The sequence below is a fragment of the Chiloscyllium plagiosum genome, unplaced genomic scaffold (assembly GCF_037043375.1).
Source record: "Chiloscyllium plagiosum isolate Xiang-an unplaced genomic scaffold, Cpla_swu_hap1 HiC_scaffold_31, whole genome shotgun sequence".
In the NCBI taxonomy this organism is placed as follows: Eukaryota; Metazoa; Chordata; class Chondrichthyes; order Orectolobiformes; family Hemiscylliidae; genus Chiloscyllium; species Chiloscyllium plagiosum.
Window position 1 is genome coordinate 4,577,204 of NW_028270169.1, and position 24,001 is coordinate 4,601,204.

General features: G+C 47.6%; 1 protein-coding gene across 1 annotated transcript in view; it reads right to left on the reverse strand.

Moving 5' to 3' along the window:
* Window positions 1-610: 610 nt before the first annotated feature.
* Window positions 611-24,001, reverse strand: part of ncbp3 (nuclear cap binding subunit 3) — a 38,986-nt gene continuing 15,595 nt past the window's right edge. The window contains exons 4-13 of the mRNA XM_087977144.1: window positions 22,039-22,164; window positions 20,285-20,413; window positions 13,449-13,576; window positions 12,634-12,742; window positions 12,251-12,350; window positions 7,341-7,447; window positions 6,447-6,711; window positions 5,327-5,505; window positions 3,442-3,594; window positions 611-1,060 (exon numbers count right to left, since the gene is read on the reverse strand). Of these exons, the coding sequence (XP_087833270.1) occupies window positions 786-1,060; window positions 3,442-3,594; window positions 5,327-5,505; window positions 6,447-6,711; window positions 7,341-7,447; window positions 12,251-12,350; window positions 12,634-12,742; window positions 13,449-13,576; window positions 20,285-20,413; window positions 22,039-22,164 (1,571 nt within the window). The 3' untranslated portion in view covers window positions 611-785. The remainder of the gene's footprint in view (window positions 1,061-3,441; window positions 3,595-5,326; window positions 5,506-6,446; window positions 6,712-7,340; window positions 7,448-12,250; window positions 12,351-12,633; window positions 12,743-13,448; window positions 13,577-20,284; window positions 20,414-22,038; window positions 22,165-24,001) is intronic.

Genomic DNA, 24,001 nt, shown 5'->3' on the forward strand with positions numbered 1-24,001 from the left:
GCGAATGAGACTGATTGCCCAAATGTGCTCTATTAAGCAAGTTATGCAGGTGCCACATAGATTCAACTTGCTCATCACATCAAATGCAGCAAACATCTGAAGAATACGAGGGTCAGAAATATAGCACAGCACAGAATACCTCCAGGACAAAACATGGCAGCGCTGGCCCGTCTCTCAAAGTGTTAACTCTGTTCATCTCTCTCCTGCCCAGACCTGCTGAGTTTCTCCAGCAATTTCTGATTTGAACTGTTGTACAAGAGCTTGGTCAGGCAGAATACTGAGGACACTGGACAGTATGATACAGTTTCACCAGGTGAAAAGCCAGAGTAATAAAGATAAAGCAGAGAACAAGTGCACCTTGTGCCCCACACTGGAATGAGTTACTTTCTGAAAACCTGTGGTTCTGTTCGGACATCAGGGAATACAAACCGCAATGGCACTGTGCAGGATCCTCTCCCATCGCCTGGCTGGGTCAGCAAACCCAAATACCCAACTCGATCCAAGCGAATGGTGGGGGAGGAGAGGCAGGGTGTGACACGGAAAGGGGCCTGGCCTGGATTCCAGTGCTGGCAAACTATGACTGTGAAATAAATTCAGCCTACAACTTGGCTTCAAGATTAAATTTAATTCAGCTTGGAAGGTAAACGGTAACATTTCAGGGTGAGTTTGTTCCAAATACAAGTGTCTGTTTCCAGCTCAGGTCCTGGCCAGTTGTGTACGTGTGCCCAGTGAGCAGCCATTTCTCTCTGTGATGGGTCAGAGTTCATGGCCAGGGCATTGAGGGGTCAAGATTCACTGTCTGAGGTGGAGCTCTCCCGGCTGATTTCGATCTGCAGCGACGGGAGGTTATCTAATCGACTCTTCTTGTGCGATCGCTCCTTTTCTCTGATCAAAGCGCCCCATGCACGCTGGAGCTCAGTGTCGTCATCTTCATCCTTTTCCTCTTTCACCACCACTTCCTCCTCTTCCTCCTGCTCTGCGGCTGGCTCTTTCTCTGCATTTTTCTCCACAATCTTCTCACATTTTCCTGGGGTTTTGCCAAGCCGGCTCCATAGGCTCCCTGTCAGGAAGGCGACAACAGAATTAAAAATCACCTCCAGGCTTCTGATTTTTATTAAAAAAATGTTTTCGGACAGCTTTGTGATTGCTGCAGCAGAAATGGCCGACATTCCTCATCCCACCAGCCTGACTGAAACAAAATGTTTACATTTCTATAGCACCTTTCAGAAAGCAGCCCCTCAATGGCCATTGAAGTGTTATTTTAATGCAGTCACTGTAGTGATACAGCTGACAGGGAGTCCATTGTGCACAGCAAGATTCCTGAATACAGCTTTGTAATGACCAGATTAGTTTCTTAAAATTGTTTCAGTGGTAACAATTGACTAAAAAATAACAAAAGCAACATAAAAACTCACTAGCAGTTCTGAATAATCATGGGATTTTAAAAAATATTCATTCAGAAGTGAGAATGTTAACATCATTGGTGTGGAGAGGTTTACAGCCCATGAGGCAGCCATTCGGCCCGTAATAGCTGTACTAGTCACCTACTGTCTGACAATGATCTCCATGGCACATGGAGACTCTGTCAAATCTTGTGATGACCCCAGATATGAAGGGATGGTCTTATGGACAAACGGTGATTGGGTTGGGACTGTACTCACTGGGGTTTACAAGAATGACAGACAATCTCATTGAAACATATTGGATTATTATGGGACTTTCTGGAGAGACCACTCCCGCCGTGACTCCCTTGTCAGGTCCACACCCCCCTCCAACCCAACCTCCACTCCCGGCACCTTCCCCTGCAACTGCAAGAAATGCAAAACTTGCGCCCACACCTCCCCCCTTACTTCCCTTCAAGGCCCCAAGGGATCCTTCCATATCCACCACAAATTCACCTGCACCCGATGTGGCCTTCTCTATATTGGGGAGACAGGCCGCCTACTTGCGGAACGTTTCAGAGAACACCTCTGGGACCAACCAATCCAACCGCCCTGTGGCTCAACACTTCAACTCCCCCTCCCACTCCACCAAGGATATGCAGGTCCGTGGCCTCCTCCATCGCCAGACCATGGCAACACGACGGTTGGAGGAAGAGCGCCTCATCTTCCGCTTAGGAACCCTCTAACCACAAGGGATGAATGCAGATTTCTCCAGCTTCCTCATTTCCCCTCCCCCCACCTTTTCTCAGTCCCAACCCTCGAACTCAGCACCGCTTTCTTGACCTGCAATCTTCTTCCTGACCTCTCCGCCCCCACCCCCTCTCCGGCCTATCACCCTCACCTCAACCTCCTTCCACCTATTGCATATCCAACGCCCCTCTCCCAAGTCCCTCCTCCCTACCTTTTATCTTAGCCTGCTTGGCACACCCTCCTCATTCCTGAAGAAGGGCTAATGCCCGAAACGTCGATTCTCCTGTTCCTTGGATGCTGCCTGACCTGCTGCGCTTTTCCAGCAACACATTTTCAGCTCTGAGCTACACACAGGACTTATAGAGTTATAGAGATGTATAGCACAGAAGCAGACCCTTCGGTCCAACCTGTCTGTGCTGCCCAGATATCCCAACGCAATCTAGTCCCAACTGCCAGCACCCGGCCCATATCCCTCCAAACCCTTCCTATTCATAGACCCATCCAAATGCCTCTTAAATGTTGCAATTGTACCAGCCTCTACCACATCCTCTGGTAGCTCATTCCATACACATAGCACCCTCTGTGTGAAAACGTTGCCTCTTAGGTCTCTTTTATATCTTTCCCCTCTCACCCTAAACCTATGCTCTCTAGTTCTGTGCTCCCCCACCCCAGGGAAAAGAATTTGCCTATTTATCCTGTCCATTATTTTATACACCTCCAACATTATCTCCGCGATCTTGCACTCTATGCTATGGCTAATAAAGTAAGCTGCTCACAGACCTTCTTAACCACCTTATCTACTTGCCTTGGTACCTTCAGGGATCGACACACCAAGGTCCCTCTGATTTCCAGGACTCCCCAGGGTCCGACCAATCCCAGAGTAAACCTGGTCTTGCCAACCCTCCCCCAGTGCAGGAGCTCCTACATTTTTGGGTTAAACTCCAACAGCCACTGCTTTGTTCAGCTAACCAACCCACTGAGCTCCTCCTGCAGGTTGTGACCAATTCCCACAAGCTGTTGCAGATTCAAGGATCTGTGACGCACGTGTGCAGTGTAAGTGGGAGTCAGGGTGCCAGCCCCTAGATCACGCTGACTGACCCGCTTCACAACTTTGAGGAAACACTGTTTATGTCTATGCACCTCACTGTGATGAAGTGGTGTGCAAACTTCTTCATCACAGCCCCTGGTATCCCCCACACAAAGCTGCCTGATTGAGGCTTTTGAATTTGCCCAGCGGTCTCACGGACTGGGCACTCTGTCGAGGTGGGGAAGGGACACCAAGAGAGGACAAAAAGCCCCCATGACTTACCGCTCTTCTTGCTCTTGTCGGGTACGTAGCTCCTGTTCTCCTGCTTGGGGAAGCCCAGCCTGCTGTGAACATCTGTCTGGGGCTCCCTGCGGGTGACACCGATGCTGCCAGGCTGAGGGGAATGGGGCCGCTTCCCCAGGCGCTGCCTTACACCTGAAACCAACACCAGAGTTCACCGTCACGCCCAGCGGCAGCAGTGAGCATCTTCAACAGACAAGACAGTGCAGGAGACCATTTAGCCCATCATGTCTGTGCAGTAATCCCACATCTGTCTTTTCTCCCCCAGCAATCCTGCTGAAGATTTCCTTGTCGAATATTTATCTAACCCCCTCCTGACAATTCTTGCCGAACTGACGTGCCCTGACCTTTAATGCAGGGCTTTCCTGATCAACTCTCCGTGTTCGCCTTTCACCAACGGAAACAGCTTCTCCTTTTAACTGTTTTCAAAACTCCGCATGATCGACGGCACCTCGAATTAAATCAGCCCGCTTCCCTTTCCAGAACAATCCAGCACCTCCAGACCCTCCACATGAACAAGCCGAGTAAAATGAGTTTGTCTTCCCTGAAAAGCAGCTGGTTTGTTGCACAGATTCAGTTTTACAATAGCATCAACATTCCAAACAAAGCAAAATAATGTGGATAACATGACAGACAACGAGAAGTTGTCGGGGTTGTGTACATGCCCTTCTGAGTACTTCAAGTACAGCGGGTTAGAGTGGGACAGAGGGTGAGGATTGATACCCTATAAAGGGGGTTAGGGTGGGACAGAGGGTGAGGATTGATACCCTATAAAGGGGGTTAGGGTGGGACAGAGGGTGAGGATTGTTACCCTATAAAGGGGGTTAGGGTGGGACAGAGGGTGAGGATTGATACCCTATAAAGGGGGTTAGGGTGGGGCAGAGGGTGAGGATTGTTACCCTATAGAGTGGGTTAGGGTGGGACAGAGGGTGAGGATTGATACCCTATAGAGTGGGTTAGGTTGGGGCAGAGGGTGAGGATTGATACCCTATAGAGTGGGTTAGAGTGGGACAGAGGGTGAGGATTGATACCCTATAGAGTGGGTTAGGTTGGGGCAGAGGGTGAGGATTGTTACCCTATAAAGGGGGTTAGGGTGGGACAGAGGGTGAGGATTGATACCCTATAGAGTGGGTTAGGGTGGGACAGAGGGTGAGGATTGATACCCTATAGAGTGGGTTAGGTTGGGGCAGAGGGTGAGGATTGATACCCTATAAAGGGGGTTAGGGTGGGACAGAGGGTGAGGATTGATACCCTATAGAGTGGGTTAGGGTGGGACAGAGGGTGAGGATTGTTACCCTATAGAGTGGGTTAGGGTGGGACAGAGGGTGAGGATTGATACCCTATAGAGTGGGTTAGGTTGGGGCAGAGGGTGAGGATTGATACCCTATAAAGGGGGTTAGGGTGGGACAGAGGGTGAGGATTGATACCCTATAAAGGGGGTTAGGGTGGGGCAGTGGGTGAGGATTGATACCCTATAGAGGGGGTTAGGGTGGGACAGAGGGTGAGGATTGATACCCTATAGAGGGGGTTAGGGTGGGACAGAGGGTGAGGATTGATACCCTATAGAGGGGGTTAGGGTGGGGCAGAGGATGAGGATTGATACCCTATAGCGGGGGTTAGGGTGGGGCAGAGGATGAGGATTGATACCCTATAGAGGGGGTTAGGGTGGGACAGTGGGTGAGGATTGATACCCTATAAAGGGGGTTAGGGTGGGGCAGAGGGTGAGGATTGATACCCTATAGATGGGGTTAGGGTGGGACAGTGGGTGAGGATTTATACCCTATAGAGGGGGTTAGGGTGGGGCAGAGGGTGAGGATTGATACCCTATAGAGTGGGTTAGGGTGGGGCAGAGGGTGAGGATTGATACCGGTGCTGGTGACTGAGCTGCTGCCCGGTCCGGCAGGTTGCTGTCTCTCTGCGAGTTGCCGTTTCTCCTCCAGCAGTAACCGCACGTCTGACACCTTCTCTGTGGCCAGCCTGGCTCCAATCCGATTTCTCAGGTTGCTGGACACAACCGTCATGTTTGCTTCGGGTTTTATCGAATTCCTGGAGATACGGGGGAAGGTGTTAGTAAACACGGTTGGTGGGAACACTCCACAACCATTTCACACAACAATTCGTTGCTTTTTATTTCATTCCTTAAATGTGAATCCTGCTGTGGGGGCCAGTTCACTCCACCGAAAACTTGTGATTTCAAATAAACCTGTTGGATTATAACCTGGTGTCCTGTGACTTCTGACTTTGTCCATCCCAGTCCAACACCAGGACCTCCACACCATGAATGCTATCAAACCTGCCGAGTTTGTCTGGTATTTTCTGTTTCTATTTCACATTTCAACTGCACGGTGGCACAGTGGTTAGCACTGCTGCCTCACAGCGCCAGAGACCCGGGTTCAATTCCCACCTCAGGCAAATGTCTGTGTGGAGTTTGCACATTCTCCCCCGTGTCTGCGTGGGTTTCCTCCCACAATCCAAAAATGTGCAGGTCAGGTGAATTGCCCATAGTGTTAGGTGAAGTGGTACATGCAGAGGAATGGGTCTGGGTGGATTGTTCTTCGGCGGGTCGGTGTGGACTTGTTGGGCTTGAGGGCCTGTTTGCGCACTGTAAGTAATCTAATCTAATCTAATCTAATCTAATCAAACAGCAGTTGGCTTTTATTTTACCATTGGATGCCCACATCTCATGAATGGATAAATAAAACAAGATTTTGCTTCTCTCCCCTATCCTTGCTTCTTGTGCCAAAATACCGACTGACCATTGGAGCAGCGGCCAGCAGTCAGTGCTGGACATTGGCCCAGAGGGGCCTGATCCACCTTGCACTGGCCACAGCCTGGGGACTCTCACCATCCCGACATATTGGGAAAATACTCTGGCAGCCAGCATAGACCCGTCACTTCAGGAGAGACTGGGCTTGGGAAGAGGGTGGGTCGGGGGAGGGCGGGGGGAGGAGGAGGAGAATCTGGGGGAATGTTTGGGGAACACTCACCGAATAGTCTTCAGCCGGGCCTCTACTTCATCCGCGTACATTGTCATCTTCAAACTCTTCTTGGGTGATGGCATTGAGATCATCTTCAGTTCCAGATCATAGTCCATCTCATCAGAATCCGAGCCCCGGGGACTCAAGTGTCCGCCTGGGTGGCTCTCATTGCGATATTCCACCACCACCCGGTCATCTGCCTCCATATCCTGCTCCGTTTCATCCTCATCCTCATCCTCTTCCTGAATCGGCTCCTCAGGAACATTCCCCAGGCCTGGCAACAACAAACAAACCAACCTGCCTTCGAGCTGAATGTAAAACCTTCGATAACAGAGCCCCAGGGGGAAACGGGACTTCCCACTATTCACTCAGCCCCCCCCAGCACCAGCCAGTACCCACCACCCTTGCCCAACCTTCTCATGGAGAGGCAAAAGCTGCCCATCCATCTCCCCCCTACCCAGACCTGTGTCATTAGTCTCTTTATAATTTTGGATTAAGTGTTCCCAGCCTCCTTCCCACACTGCGGGCCCAAATGCAGATTCTGGTCATAACTTTGTGGAAAACCTCCAGTCAGCAGCAAATCTGACCCGGCACATTCTCAAACCTGTTATTTTTAACCTTTACCATCCCTTGGTGCCCCGCTCTGACACCCTCCCATCAACCTGCTCCTTCCCCCTCCCGGCCCCTATTCCATACCCTCCTCCCAGAGGCCCACTCTGCCATCTCCAACTGCCTCTCACTATCATTTCCAATTGCTCTTCTATTCACTCCTCTCTATTCCATCTTCTCCTCCTCTTCCCCTCATCATGAGGACCATCCAGTTGTAATAAAGACCAGGCATTGTCTCCCGTCAGCTATGTTGGCCACAGGCCTCTACCTATGCCTTTTCACAAGCTGACTGACCAGAGTGATGGTGTTTGTAACGTGATGTCAGCCCCACATCATCAGGCAGGAAGGATTTTCTCTTCAGAATGTCTCTCTGGATCCGCCGGGCATGATACCGTCGCTTCCTGGAGGCAGGAAATATAACAAACATCAAATCAGAAACAAACCAGCCCACACAGCTATCAGCGAGGGTGTGGGTGTGTGTGGGCAATGGCCCAGCAAGATGCTCAGATCCATCAAAAGCACAACCAATAACCAAGATAATATAGACAAGCAGGTGCTCATGGCTGACAGTCTGACCTGTACATAGAATCATTGACTCTCACAGCACAGAAATAGACCCTACAGTCCAACCCGTCCATGCCGACCAGATATCCTAACCTAATTTAATCCCATTTGCCAGCACTTAGCCCATATCCCTCTAAACCCTTCCTATTCATGTACCCATCCAGATGCCTTTTAAATGTTGCAATTGTACCAGCCTCCACCACTTCCTCTGGCAGCTCATTCCATACACATACCACCCCCTGTGTGAAAAAGTTGCCCCGTGGGCCCATTTTATATCTTTCCCCTCTCACCCTAAACCTATGCCCTCTAGTTCTGGACACCCACACCTCAGGGAAAAGACCTTGTCTATTTATCCTATCCATGCCCCATATGATTTTATAAACCTCTATAAGGTCACCCCTCAGCCTCCGACGCTCCAGGGAAAACAGCCCCAGCCTGTTCAACCTCTCCCTATAGCTCAAATCCTCCAACCCTGGTAACATCCTTGTAAATCTTTCTGAACCTTTTCAAGTTTCATAACATCTTTCCGATAGGAAGGAGATCAGAATTGCACACAATATTCCAACAGTGGCCTAACCAATGTCCTGTACAGCCGCAACATGACCTCCCAACTCCTGTACTCAATACTCTGACCAATAAAGGAAAGCATACCAAACGCCTTCTTCACTATCCTATCTACCTGTGACTCCACTTTCAAGGAGCTATGAACCTGCACTCCAAGGTCTCTTTGTTCAGCAACACTCCCTAGGACCTTACCATCAAGTGTATAAGTCCTGCTCTGATTTGTTCTTTCAAAATGCAGCACCTCGCATTTATCTGAATTAAACTCCATCTGCCACCACTCGCCCCATTGGCCCAGCTGATCAAGATCTCATTGTACTCTGAGGTAACCCTCTTCGCTGTCCGCTACACCTCCAATTTTGGTGTCATCCGCAAACTTATTAACCCTACCTCCTTTTTCACATCCAAATCATTTATATAAATGATGAAAAGTAGTGGACCCAGCAGCGATCCTTGAGGCACTCCACTGGTCACAGGCCTCCAGTCTGAAAATGTTTTAACGCAAGGAATATGATGGGTAGGGAAGATGAGTTTTGAGCTTATAACTATGCTATAGTCCATGCTATAGATGTTATCTATGCTATAGATGTTGTGGCTATTACAGAGACTTGGTTGGAACGGGGACAAGACCAACTGCTTAATGTTGGGGATTTAGATGTTTCAGGTGAGATAGAGGGATGTACAAGAGGTGATGGAGTTGTGTCACTGATAAGCGAGAATCTTGCAGCTATACTGAGGGAGGACACCCTGGTCACATCCAGCAAGGCATTATGGTTAGAGCTCAGGAAAGGAAGGTGCAATTATTTCGATGGGGTTGTACTACAGGCCTCCCAAAAGCCAGCAGGTGGGAGAGGAACAAATGTGTGGACAGATTATGGAAAAATTTACAGCAACAGGATTGTTGTGGTGAGTGATTTTAACTTTTATTGACTGAGACCCGGTTAGTGCCAGGAGGTTGGATGGGGGTGCACTTAGGTGTGTCCAGGAGGGTTTTTGAAACAATATTTGAAGAGTCCAACTAGGGAAGGGGCCATATTGACCTGTGATTGGGGAATGAGCCCGGCCAGGGAACCAAAATTTCAGTGGCTAGCATTTCAGGAGCAGTGACCATCATTCAGTAAGTTTTAAGTTACTTAGGGATAAGGATAAGAGTGGTCTTCTGGTGCAAGTATGAGACTGTAGGGATGTTAACGACCACAAAATCAGGCAGGAACATGCGAATGTAGATTGGGGGCAGCAATTTGAGGTAAATCTCCATCTGGCATGGGGGAGTCTTTTCAAGGCCAGTTGATTAGAGTTCAGGGCCAGCATATTTCTGTGGAAGTGAAGGATAAGGATGGCAAGATATGGGAACCTTGGATGACAAGAGAAATTGAGGACAGTCAAAAAGAAAAAGGAGGCCTATGTGAGGTTTAGGAAACAGAAGACCGAGCCTTTGAGGACAGAATATAACAAAAGCAGCAAAGAATTCAAACAAGGAATTAGGAGGGCTAAAAGGGGCCATGAAATCTTGGGCAAACAGGATTAAGGAAAATCCCAAGATGTGTTATAGCTGTATATACAGAACAAGAGGGCAGCTGGGGAAAGGGTAGATCCACACAAGGACAAAGGAGGGAATTTATGCATGGATCCAGAGGGAATGGGCGAGGTCCTTAATGAATACTTTGGATCGGTGTTCACAAAGGAGAAGGATATTTTTTACATTAGATTCCCCTACAGTGTGGAAACAGGCCTGTTGGCCCAACAAGTCCACACTGACCCTCCGAAGAGCAACCCATCCAGACCCATTTCCCTCTGACTAATGCACCTAACACCACGGGCAATTTAGCATGGCCAATTCACCTGACCTGCACATCTTTGGACTGTGGGAGGAAACCGGAGCACCCAGAGGGAACCCACGCAGACACGGGGAGAATGTGCAAACTCCACAGAGACATTGCCCGAGGCTGGAACCGAACCTGGGACCCTGGTGCTGTGAGGCAGCAGTGCTAACCACTGAGCCACCTTGCTGCCCATATGGTGGATTATGAATCTCTGAAGGAGTATGTTGATATTCTGGGGCATGTCAATATGAAAAAGGAAGAGGTGTTGGGTGTTTTGACCTGGTGGGTTCTATCCCAGAATGCAGAAGGAAGCAGGTGAGGACAATCCTGGGACCTTGTAACAAAATCTTTATATCCTCTTTAGTCACAGGAGACTTTTTGTCGTTTACATAAATGGTTTGGATGCGAGCAGAAGAGGTACAGTTAGTAAGTTTGCAGATGACACCAAAATTGGAGGTGTAGTGGACAGTGAAGAGAGTTACCTCAGATTACAACAGGATCTGGACCAGATGGGCCAAGGGGCTGAGAAGTGGCAGATGGAGTTTAATTCAGATAAATGCGAGGTGCTGCATTTTGGGAAAGCAAATCTTAGCAGGACTTATTCACTTAATGGTAAGGTCCTAGGGAGTGTTGTTGAACAAAGAGACCTTGGAGTGTAGGTTCATAGCTCCTTGAAAGTGGAGTCGCAGGTAGATAGGATAGTGAAGAAGGCGTTTGGTATGCTTTCCTTTATTGGTCAGAATATTGAGTACAGGAGTTGGGAGGTCATGTTGCGGCTTTACAGGACATTGGTTAGGCCACTGTTGGAATATTGCATGCAATTCTGGTCTCCTTCCTATCGGAAAGATGTTGTGAAACTTGAAAGGGTTCAGAAAAGATTTACAAGGATGTTGCCAGGGTTGGAGGATCTGAGCTATAGGGAGAGGCTGAACAGGCTGGGGCTGTTTTCCCTGGAGTGTTGGAGGCTGAGGGGTGACCTTATAGAGGTTCACAAAATTATGAGGGGCATGGATAGGGTAAATAGGCAAAGTCTTTTCCCTGGGGTCGGGGAGTTCAGAACTAGAGGACATAGGTTTAGGGTGAGAGGGGAAAGATATAAAAGAGACCTAAGGGGCAACTTTTTCACACAGATGGTGGTACGTGTATGGAAATAAGCTGCCAGAGGATATGGTGGAGGCTGGTACAATTGCAACATTTGGATGGGTATATGAATAGGAAGGGTTTGGAGGGATATGGGCCGGGTGCTGGCAGATGGGACAAGATTGGGTTGGGATATCTGGTCGGTATGGACGGGTTGGACTGACGGGTCTGTTTCCATGCTGTACATCTCTATGACTCTATGAGTGGACTGGAGAATAGCCAATGTCATTCCTTTGTTTAAAAAGAGCAACAGGGAAAAGCCAGGAAATTATAGGCCAATAAGCCTTACATCAATGGCGTGGAAATTGTTGGAGAAGGTTCTCAGGGACAGGGATACTCACATTTGGACAAATATGAACTTATTAGCTACAGACAGCATGGTTTGGTTTGGGGAGATTCATGACTCACAAACTTGATTGGGTTTTTTTGAGGAAGTGACAAAGATGATTGATGAGGACAGTGTGGCAGATGTTGTTGACGTGGACTCTAGCAAGGCCTTGGACAATCCCTCACGGCAGGCTGATACAGAAGGTGAAGAGTCACATGGGATCCACAGTAAGCTGGTAAAGAGCATACAGAACTGGCTCAGTCCTAGAAGTCAGAGTAGTGATGGAAGGGTGTTTTTCTAACTGGAGGTTTGTGATTAATGATGTTCTGCAGGGATTTGGAGGAGAATGCAGGTGCCCTAAGTAGTAGGTTTGTGGACAACACAAACATTGGGGAGCTGTAGATAGTGAGGAGGATGGCCAGACAATACAAAAGGATATCGATAGGCTGGAGGCTGGAGTTTAATTCAAACAAATGCAAGGTGATGTATTTTGAAAGATCTAATGCAGGAGGGAACTATGAAGTAAGTGGCAGAATCCTTAGTAGCATCAACAAACAGAGGGATCTAAGCATACAGGTCCACAGTTCCCCGAGAGTGGAAACACAAGTGGATTAGCTGGTCAAGAAGGTGGAAGGCAAGCTTGCCTTCATTGGTCAGGGCATCATATGTCAGCACAGTCAGGACGGGCCGAAGGGCCTGTTCCTGTACTGTAGTGTTCCTTGTGGGAGCCTGTAGCAGTGCCCACCCAGCAGCAGTGCCCATTCCCCACCAGCCCACCTCTTACTCACCAGGAATTCGACAGGATCCCCTTCATCCCACCGTAATTGGGATTTCCATACTTCATGTAATACTGACTCCGTCTCGCTGCTCCCAATTCCTTCCGATCATCTGCAAGTCAATGCAGCTGTCACTAACAGCCTGGCAGCCCAAGAAAAAGTTCCAACAACTTCCAGAATAGTGGAACGCCCACCCTCATCCTAAGTACCCCTCACAAAGCCACATACACAAAAGGTACCAGCTTCAATCCTGACACATCATGTTTTTTGGGTTAGTCTTGGAGGACTAGGGCAGAGCAGAGTGAGCGAGAGAAAACGCGAGCGTGAGAGAGAGAGAGCATGCCAGAGCAAGCGAGCGAGATAGAGAGTGAACGAGTGAGCTGGACTCCACTCACCTTTTGTGGCAAATCGGAGTTGCAGTTTGTTCCCCTGGGGCGCCCTTATCGCCTGTCGCAAATCATTTCGAAGGATTGAAGCTTGTTCAGCCTGCGATAATGTGTCCAACTAGCGGTGAAAACAAACAAAATGACAAAGAGTTCATTTACTGTTGCTCAGTGCTAGCACAGGTTGTGGGTCAAGACCAAATGACCGAAAAGCCTCAAATTCTACTGGCCCTGAGCTTGAAACAGGAAACACACTGTGCCAATCATCATACCAGCTTCTGGCTGTTGTCAATGACGACCAGTGAACTGGGCGACTTTTTTCATTCACTCCTGGGATGTGGGTGTCACTGGCTGGGCCCCAGCATTTATTGCCCTGTCCCTAGTTGCTCCTTGAAGTGGTGGTGGTGAGCTTCCTTCTTGAGTGGCTGCAGCTAAGTACTGTAGGTTGACCGACAATGCCCTTGGGGAGGGAAGCCTCCGCAGGCCCTGGGCTGCACAAAGGGTGAAGGGAAATGACCAGCAATGCTGAGGTAGGCTTGGACTTGAAGGGGGAGTGTTAGAAAAAGCAAGAGGCGGATTTGCTGCCTGGAAGGGTATTTGACAATCACTGGAGAATAATGGGAGATAGAGTGTACATTGGGGAGTGAAAGAGATTCTATGAAGAACAGAAGTAGGACCTGAAGGCCACTCAGCCCCTCTCGCTTACTTTGGGCGATCCTCTAACCCAAGCTTCATTGCTCTTTCTTGCTGTAACCAAATTCTTTGGCTCCCTTTGTGCCAAAAGAAACTAATTCTGAGCTGAATAAATGCAACAGTTGGTGTCATACCTCACTATCTGTTGTAGTTGCCTTGCACTCCACCTCCTCAGAGTCTGTCGGCTCCTTCTCCAACTCCCCTTCTTCCTCCTCCTCTTCCTCATCAGCCCTCTCAGCTGTCTCCTGCTCACTGGAGCTATCTGCAGCAAAACGGGGAAATTATTAAACAGAGAAACATTAAACCTGCAAAAAATTGATTGACAATTGTTGGTAATGTGATTAAATATGACAGTGGAATCAGAGTCATACAAGACGGAAACAGACCCTTTGGTCCAACCCAACCATGTTCCCAAACTAATCCTAGGGCCCACCTGCCTGCGCTTGGCTCATATCTCTCCAAACCTTTCCTATTCACGTACTTATCCAAGTATTTTTTAATGTTGGAATTATGCCCACATCCTCCACTTCCTCTGATGGTTCATTCCACACATGAACCACTCTGTTAACAAAACAGTCTGCCCCTCATGCCCTTTTTAAATCTTTCTCCTCTCACATTAATAATATGCTCATTGATTTTGAACTGCCCCACTCTAGGGAAAAGACACTTGTCATTCGCCCGTGTCCCTCATGATTTTATAATTACAAATTATCACTAAGGTCATCCCTTAACCTCCTACACTCCAGTGGGAAAATGCCCCAGTCTTTCTAGTCTACTTTTTAAATCTCAAATCCTCTATTCCAGGCAACATCCTGCTAAATCTTTTCTGAACTCTCTCCAGTTTATTAATAACCTTCCTGTAACAAAGCAACCAGAACTGCACACAGTTCTCCAGAAGAGGTCTCACCAGTGTCCTGTACATCCTCAACATGACGTCCCAGCTCCTCTACTCAAAGGACTGAGTAATGAAGGCAAGTGTGCTAAACACCTTCATAACCACCCTGTCGACCTGTGACTCAAATTTGAAAGAATTATATACCTGAAACCCTGGGTCTCTCTGTTCTACAATACTACCCAGGGCCCTAATATTGGGTAAAAGTTCTGTCCTTAATTGTTTTACCAAAATGCAATACCTTCGCATTTATCCAAATGACACTCCATCTGCCACTCCTCAGCCCACTGATCACAGTTTCCTTACAGTCTGAGGTAACCTTCTTCACTATCCACTCTCCCACCAATTTTGGCTTCATCCACAAACTTACCAACCTAAGTTGGTACATTCTGATCCGAATTGTTTATATAAGAGACAAACAAAAAGCAGACCCAGCCCAGCACCAATCCCTGTGGAACACTGCTGGTCAAAGGCCTCCAGTCTCAAAGACCACCCTCCATCACCACCCTCTGTTTCCTACCATAAAGCCAACTTTACATCCAATTAGCAAGCTCACCCTGAACCCCATGTGATCCAACTTTACTAATTAGTCTACCATGTGGAACCTTGTCAAAACAACATCACTGCTTTGCCCTCATCAAGCTTTTAGTTACCTCATTAAAAAACTTAATTAAGTTTGTGAGACACTACAGACGCAGTTAGATCTAAATGAGGTTGGGGGCCTGGCAAATTAAACCTGGTTTGGTCTATCGACCGGCAATAGGCCAAGTGGATTAAAGCGAGGAAATTCAACTTACAATGGAATAAATTCGAGTTATATAGCGTTGAGTGATGTCACCATTGAGAGACAAGGAACGTAACAGCAGAAGTGCAGCACGTAACAAAGGCACTGCCATAAATATCGTCCCAGTCTGCAGCATTAAACATACCGATGGAGTCAGTCTCAATATAAACATTAAAGGTCCTGTGTGTGCAGCACACTGTCTCTGGCTGTAACTCAACCACACTGACCAAGATGGTCAGTGTTCTACCTCCTGCTGTGTGCTGCCTCTGTTTATTTCAGCTGAGGCAGTGTTTCAGGTGGGACTACTGACATCAGCATCCCCAGGAAGCATCCCTGACAGGAGGGCGAGGGGGATGAGAAAAGAAACACATAATTACTGGGGTTTCTCCATTTTGATTCCCTGCCCCAGTCCGGCTGGAGGGGGAGAAGAGGGTTCAGAAACGGATTGGGCTGTGGTACCTTTCAGTATGTTATTCTGCCGACAGTTAGTTTCTAGAAAAGACAACTCAGTGCAAAGTTTCTTCAGAGCCGCCGATTCTCACAGCACTGAGGGAGGCCATTTAACCCATTGCATCTGTGAAAGACATTTCCAATTAGCTTGATCTCACTGCCTTCTCCCATAGCCCTCTAACGCTTTCTGTTCTAAATGAACAAGCAGAAATGTTTCTGGATGGAAAGGTCAACTTATAGAGTCATAGAGATGTACAGCACGGAAACAGGCCCTTCGGTCCAACCCGTCCATGCTGACCAGATATCCCAACCCAATCTAGTCCCACCGGCCAACACCTGGCCCATATCCCTCCAAACCCTTCCTATTCATGTACCCATCCAGATGCTTTTTAAATGCTGTAATTGTACCAGCCTCCACCATTTCCTCTGGCAACTCATTCCATACACATACCACCCTCTGTATGAAAAAGTTGCCCCTTAGGTCTCTTTCCCCTCTCACCCTAAACCTATGCCCTCTAGTTCGAGACCCCCCGACCCCAGGGAAAAGACCTTGTCTATTTACCCTATCCATGCCCCTCATGATTTTATAAACCTCTATAAGGTCACCCCTCAGCCTTCGACGCTCCAGGGAAAACAGCCCCAGCCTGTTCAGCCTCTCCCCATAGCTCAAATCCTCCAACTATGGCAACATCCTTGTACATCTTTTCTGAACCCTTTCAAGTTTCACAACATCTTTCCGATAGGAAGGAGACCAGAATTGCACACAATATTCCAACAGTGGCCTAACCAATGTTGTGTACAACCGCAACATGACCTCCCAACTCCTGTACTCAATACTCTGACCAATAAAGGAAAGCATACCAAACGCCTTCTTCACTATCCTATCTACCTGCGACTCTACTTTCAAGGACTTATCTGGAAAGGAATGGGGTTCTTTATTCTAGACAACAGCAAATGACTTTAAGATGGCTGTAGGGATTTGACAATGTGGCCAGCAAGAAAGCTCTGTGAGGAAGCTCTGATTCAGCATTAGCTCTGACACTGTGCTCTTGGCCTGTTACTATGTTGTAAATACAATACATTGCGTGATGGAAATGTGTTGCTGGAAAAGCGCAGCAGGTCAGGCAGCATCTAGGGAACAGGAGAATCGATGTTTCGGGCATTAGCCCTTCTTCAGGCATTCCTGAAGAAGGGCTAATGCCCGAAACGTCGATTCTCCTGTTCCCTGGATGCTGCCTGACCTGCTGCGCTTTTCCAGCAACACATTTCCATCTCTGATCTCCAGCATCTGCAGACCTCACTTTCTCCTCAATACATTGCGTGGCCAGCTGTGACACAGGTCAGAATGCTCACAGCAAACAACCCAAATTCAAGGAACCAAAACACAACCTAACTGTGAGTGAGACCTAAGCCAGAGGGCACCTCTCACTGCACCAGCCTGTCCTCAGGTCCCTGGTAACTATCACTTATGTACTTCAATTGTTTCTTAAGTCAGGAGACCAAAACTGCACACAGAATCCAGAAGTGATCGTGTTAATACACTGTACAACTGCAGCAAAACAGCCTGACTTTTATATTCCAGTCCCCTTACAACAAACATCCCACTCGCCTTCCTTATCACTTGTTGCTACTGCAGAATGACCTTTTGTGATTAATCTACCAGAACACCCAGATCCTCTGCACCACAGAGTTCTACTACCTCTGTCCAGTTAAATCAGTTTACTTTTCTATTCTTCCTAACTAAATGGACAAATTCACAGTTTGTGAGAAGATTTGTAGCTCGGGTGCTCGTTGCTGTGGTTCTGTTTGCCGAGCTGGAAGCTGAAACTGACAACCGGAAGCGGCAGGGACAGGCCACTATAAATGCCGGAGGAAACACCACAGAAGCGCTTCACAGGAGGCTCCCAAGCACTGAGGATGTCACCTAGACAGGGGACGAAACGTTTGCAACAAAAACTTCCAGCTCGACGAACAGAAACACAGGAACAAATTCACATGTGTCATAGATAGGGGAATGTTTCTTGAAGAGATGACAGTGGAAGGGCAATGGCAAACATTCAGAAAGTGCATTAGTGACCTGCAACAATTATTCATTCCAGTCTGGTGCAAGAAGGAAAATGGGAAACGTAGCCAAACCGTGGCTTACAAGGGAAATTAAGGACAGCATTAGATCCAAGGAAGAGACATACAAATTGGCCTGAAAAAAAAACAATGGACCTGGCCGAGGGAGGTGGTCGCAGTGTAGAACTCAGCAAAGGAGAACAAGTGGATTATTTGTGAAAGAGAAACTAAAATAAAATAAACTTGTGGGGAACATAAAAAAATCTGACTGTTAAAGATTCTGTCGGTATGTGAGGAGCAACAGATGTGTACAGACAAATGTAGGTCCCCCCCCTTACAGTCAGAAACACAGGAAGTTTTAATAGGGAGCAAAGAAATGGCTGACCAACCAAATAAATCCTTTGGTTCTGTGTTCACTAAGGAGTACACCAATGAAATGTTGGGGAACACAGGGTTCAGTGAGAGGGAGGAACTGAAGGAAATCGGTATTAGTATGGAAATGGGGTAGGGGACATTGATGGGATTGAAGACAGATAAATCCCAGGCCCAGATAATCTACATCCCAGAGGAGCTAAGGCAGTGGCCCTAGAAATAATGGATGCATTGATGGTCAACTTCCAGATTTTCTGGATCCTGGGACAATTCCTACAGATTGGAGGAAAGCGAATGTTACTGTCCATTTACTGCAGGGGCATTAGGCAATGAAGGTGGCAAATGGTACGTTGGCCTTCATAATGACAGGATCAGAGATGGCGTGCTGAAACTATAGAGGGCCTTGGTGAGACTAAACCTGGGACAGCGTGTGCAGGTTTGGTTTCCTTCTCTGAGGAAGGGTCTGCTTGCTAAAGAGGAAATGCAGTGAAGGTTTCCCGGACTGTGGAATTCACTATCAGAAAACATTCAAGGCCAAATATTGATGATTTCAAAGAGTTGTTGGATAAAGTACTTGCAGTTAGAGAGACCAAAAAATGTTGGGGTGCAGGAACAGGCAATCGAGTTGGATGATCAGCCATGATCGTACTGAATGGTGGAGCAGGCTCAAAGGGCTGAATGGCCTACTCCAGTCCCTATTTCCTACAAAACCATATCGACTCTGCCTAACTGCATTAAGATTTTCGAAATGTCCTGTTATTACCTCCTTAATAAAAGATTTGAGCATTTTCTCTCTGACAGATGCTAACTGGCCTGTGGTTTCCTCATTTTCATCTTCCTTCTTTCTTGAACAGAGAAGTCACATTCACTTTTTCTAATCTAATGGGACCTTCCCAGAGTCTTGGGAAGTTCACAAAATTCAAACCAACCAATCTATAATCACAGTCACCACTTACACCCAAGGAGGGTATCCATTAGGGCTGAAAGACTGGTCAGATTTCAGTTCAAATAATTTACAAAATACATACAGGACCGATGCTGGTGAGAGGTTTCCCCTGGCTGGGGAGTCTGGAACTCAGGACACCATTTAAAAATAAGGGAGATGTAGTTTAGTGAGAAGAATTGGTTTTACTCAGAGGGTTGAGAGACTTTGGAACTCTCCAGCTGAATGAGCTGTAAAAGCTCAGGTTAAATTAGAGTGTGATGAATGTTTGGTCATCGATGGTGTAAAGGGTTATGGGAGCGTGAGAGTAAAAAGTAATAAACTGTTTGATCAGACGTGAGCGCATTCAATGGCAGAGCCGACTCAAAAATGCTGGATGGCCTACTCCCGTTCCTAAACTGCCTTTCATCTTTGGATTCGTAGTGACTTCTGGGATGTTACGTATATCCTCCACAGTAAAGACAGGAGCAAAATCCCTGTTCAGTTCATCTGCTAATTCCTTATTTTGCACCCTTAGTTGCCCAGACTCATTCTGTGGGAGAAAGTGAGGACTGAAGATGCTGGGGATCAGAGCTTAAAAATGTGTTGCTGGAAAAGCGCAGCAGGTCAGGCAGCATCAAAAGAGAAGGAGAATCGACGTTTCGGGCATAAGCCCTTCTTCAGGACTCTTCAGACTCATTCTGTACGGACCAACGCTCACTTTTACTTATTCTTCCTTTTTCAATACTTGGAGAAACTCCTGTTATCTGATTTTATATTCCTAACTAGCTTTCTCTCAGACTCAAATTCCCCTCCTTATTCATATTTTAGTCTTTTATTGTGGTTCTTATATACTCTGTCCAAACAGATGACCAGTCACTCACCTCAGTGGATTTGGGTGTTTCTTTTCAGTTTGAGGAGATACTTAACTTTGTGAATTAGACACAGATTGTATGTCCTTCCTGTAGGATCTTCCTTTCTCACTGTAATGTACTTTTCTGGAATGTTTTGAAATATCTCCATTTCTAACTGTCTATTCAATAACCAGACCATAGCCAGTTCTGACTTCATGTCCTCATAATTGCCCTTATTTAAGTTTCAAGCACTAGTGTTTGATCCACCCTTCTCTTCCTCAAACTAAATTTGAAATTCAATCAGATTATGCTCAATCCTGCCATGCAGCACATTTAAACCACCAGGTCATTAACGGAAGCTATCCCTTTGCACATGACTGGGTCTAGTCTTTGCTCTGGGTGACGATAGTCCATGCTGCTCTCAGAACATAGGAACAGCAGTAGGCCATTCTGCCCCTCAAGCCTGCTGGAACATTCATTGAGGTCATGGCCTAAATTTTTGCTAATCCATCTCAGATTTAAAACTAAGAAACGCCCAAAAACAGTCCACAAAGCCATCATCCAGGCAACCCAATCAGATTCAATCCACCCATAAGTACATTAAAATTATTAATGAATCAATTGGCAGGCATTACCTTGCTTTATAGAGTTGTGTTTGCCTCTGACTGCAGCCTGAGAGTGGGCACTGGTATTCACATTTAAACCAACACTCAGGTTTATCATGGCGCGAGCAGCTGTGACGTCATCCAGCCACACCACGTTACCTAGGAAACAGTCAAGCAACAAAAACTTTCAGAAATGAGATCTGAACAGCAAAAGCAACCACTTGAGTCTCCTTGTACACTTGAGCTCATCTCCTAACACAGCAGCTCAATCATCATCACTCTATTGGCATTAATTAGGGCGTGCCAATACATTTATAGAGCATTACAGAAGTGCAGAGCAATGTGAGAATGCTGGCAGTCAATGACACACAAACAGCAATGTTCAGTTGGTTGTTAGACCCAGGACACAGAGGACCAGGCTGCTCTTCTTCAAAATACTCCACGGGATCTTCTGCAACCACTTAAGGGTGGACGCAGCCCTTAGTTTATTGTCTCATCAAACACATATCACTGACAGCTCGACGCTCCCTCGGCACCGGCCCTCCTACAGCGCGGTGCTCCCTCGGCACTGGCCCTCCTACAGCGCGGTGCTCCCTCAGCACCGGCCCTCCTACAGCGCGGTGCTCCCTCGGCACCGGCCCTCCTACAGCGCGGTGCTCCCTCGGCACTGGCCCTCCTACAGCGCGGTGCTCCCTCAGCACCGGCCCTCCCACAGCGCGACGCTCCCTCGGCATTGGCCTTCGCACAGCGCAGCGCTCTCTCTGCCCCGCCCTCCTACAGTGCAGTGCTCCCTCGGCACCTGCCCTCGGCACTGGCCCTCCTACAGCGCGGCGCACCCTCGGCACCGGGCCTCCCACAGCGCGGCGCACCCTCGGCACCGGCCCTCCCACAGCGCAGCGCTCTCTCTGCCCCGCCCTCCTACAGTGCAGTGCTCCCTCGGCACTGGCCCTCCCACAGCGCAGCGCTCTCTCTGCCCCGCCCTCCTACAGTGCAGTGCTCCCTCGGCACTGGCCCTCCCACAGCGCGGGGCTCCCTTGGCACCGGCCCTCCCACAGCGCGGCGCTCCCTCGGCACTGGCCCTCCTACAGCGTGGTGCTCCCTCGGCACCGGCCCTCCCACAGCGCGGCGCACCCTCGGCACCGGCCCTCCCACAGCGCGGCACTCCCTTGGCACCGGCCCTCCTACAGCGTGGTGCTCCCTTGGCACTGGCCCTCCTACAGCGTGGTGCTCCCTCGGCACTGGCCCTCCCACCTCATGGTGCTCCCTCGGCACCGGCCCTCCCACAGCGCGGCACTCCCTTGGCACCGGCCCTCCTACAGCGTGGTGCTCCCTCGGCACTGGCCCTCCCACCTCACGGTGCTCCCTCGGCACCGGCCCTCAGACAGCACAGCGCTCCATTGCTGCTGACCCTCTGACAGTGTGGTGCTCCATTAGAATTGCAGTAGGAATCAGTTTGGAGTACAGGGCAGAAAGGGATGTGAAAGTGGGAGATTTCAGACCACACTGGATGTGTAGGGGCAGTGCATGTGGTCGTGCAGTTCAGTGGCTGGTGTTTAAATCTTGCCCATTATGTCAGTGAAGCACAAGCACAGCTCACACTATCACAAACACCTGAGGCTGAGGCCTTGTGTACTGTGGAAAAGTGGTGACATGGGAATAGAAAAATGACCTGGAAGATAAGTGGAAAACAAACTAAAATTACATCAAGGGAGAAGTTATATAGCACATTTGCATAAACACCAGAGTTTCCAAAGACAAACTAAAAACAGCCAAAGTTCACTCACAGGAAGAATCATCAATCCATTCGATGCTGGACGGTGGATACTCCTTAAAATACGCAAAGATCTCCTCAGTGCTCATCTCATCGACTCCAGTCACGTGAAGGGCCTCCAGGCGAACTTTGGGGATGGCTACAAACACAATGCAGCAAAAGACAAGACAATTTTTAACAACAACCAACTTGCATCTATATTGCCCCTGTAATGTCAGAGGAGATCTCAGCATAGCCAGGCTGAGGCTTGACATTACACCATTACGGCAGATGGCATCAATATGAATATATGGATTCGCAGAAGTAGACCATTCAGCCCTTTAAGCCTGCGCCGCTACTCAATAACATCACAGCTGACGTGCTCGGAATTCCACATTGCCACCCATTCTTAATAACCTGCGACTCATGTCTAATAAGAACCTTCCTTTCTCCATGATAAAAACATTCAATCACCTGTCTCTTCTGAGGCAGAGTTCTCAAGTCTCACAACCCTCAGGGAAAATAAACCCCGCCCTTTTCCATCTTAAAAAGGGGTCCGCTAATTCTAAGTGTGCCCGACTTCTGGAGTGACCACATTTCCATGTCCACCTCATCAATATCATGCAACAATGAGTCTTGGAAAATCAGAAATCTGAAAGAACATGGAGATCACAGAGGGTGCCAGGGGCTGTTTAAAATCACAGCGACAGAAAGGGACAACGCCACGGAGGGATATGGACAGCATAGTTGGGACTAAATTAACTTCACAAAAACCAAGCTCAGCACAGTGATGACGATGGGAAAACAGAAGCATTATGATCAAATAGCCAGAGGACCTCCTGTAAATGATGAAGTAATCGATCTCTGAATGAACCACAGCCACAGCTTAAAGAAAGACCATCTGAAATGGGACACATCTAAAGGAGTCATACAGCAAGTACATGAATGGGAATTTTTATTCCTCTGATCTATATGCACAATTGAGTTAAACATGTTCTGTAAAAATACCCTTTACTTCTGTATAATTCTTATTCTCTCTCATTTTCAAATTTTAGGGAAACAAAACCAGATGTACTTGGGCTAATAGAAATTATTTGCCTTGAAAATAGCCCATACAGCTGCAACGGATGTGGTCCTGAACTATAGCAGCAGGGACTGGGGAACTGGCTGAACCAAGGGAAGAGAGCCATAAGTTAATATAATGGAAGTGAGAGCTAGGAGAGAAACCTGGGCTCGGGCAGGACTGGAGAGGCTGTCATGGTACTTTCAGCTTCAACAATGGAAGCTTGGCAATGCTCAACCATGGCATTCCTGCGTAACTGGGTTTATACATTTCTCAGAGATTCCTGTTTTCTGATTGATTCTTGGATGCATAATACTTGCTGTCCATTTCCCCCTCAACATTAGTCTCTCAGATATCAATTTCAATGCTCGCATTTTCTAATTCACAAAATAATTAGGACAGCTAATCTGTGATTTTAAAATGTAACTAATTTGATCTTAATCTTGGAACAGAAAACAAATCAAATTAGGTGGAAGAAAGATAATTTTGCTTTCTCTTCCCTTCAAATGATCATAGAGCCATTCAGTACAGAAGAGACTCTTTGCCTATCTGTGCCACCATAAATGTTTAATACCTCATCTCACCATGCCGCATTAGCCTTGGATGTTATGACACTTCAAGAGCTCACCCAAGCACTTTTTAAAGATTGAGGTTTCCTGGCTCAACTACCCTCCCAGGCAGAGCATTCCAGATTCCCAGCACCCCTACCTTTCAATTTAAAATGTCACCCTAATAAATCATTTCTCACATAATAAAATGGAAGAGATTTTATTTGAAAGTCTGCTTGCCTATTTAACATCCAGTTTGTATTCAAATTATTTTCAAGTATGAGCACATTGGAATTTTGTTAGAGATACTTGACTTTGAAAGCAGAAATAAATTTGAATCTTTTTAACTGAAACATGAACAAAATGTATAAATGTCCAGTAGGAAT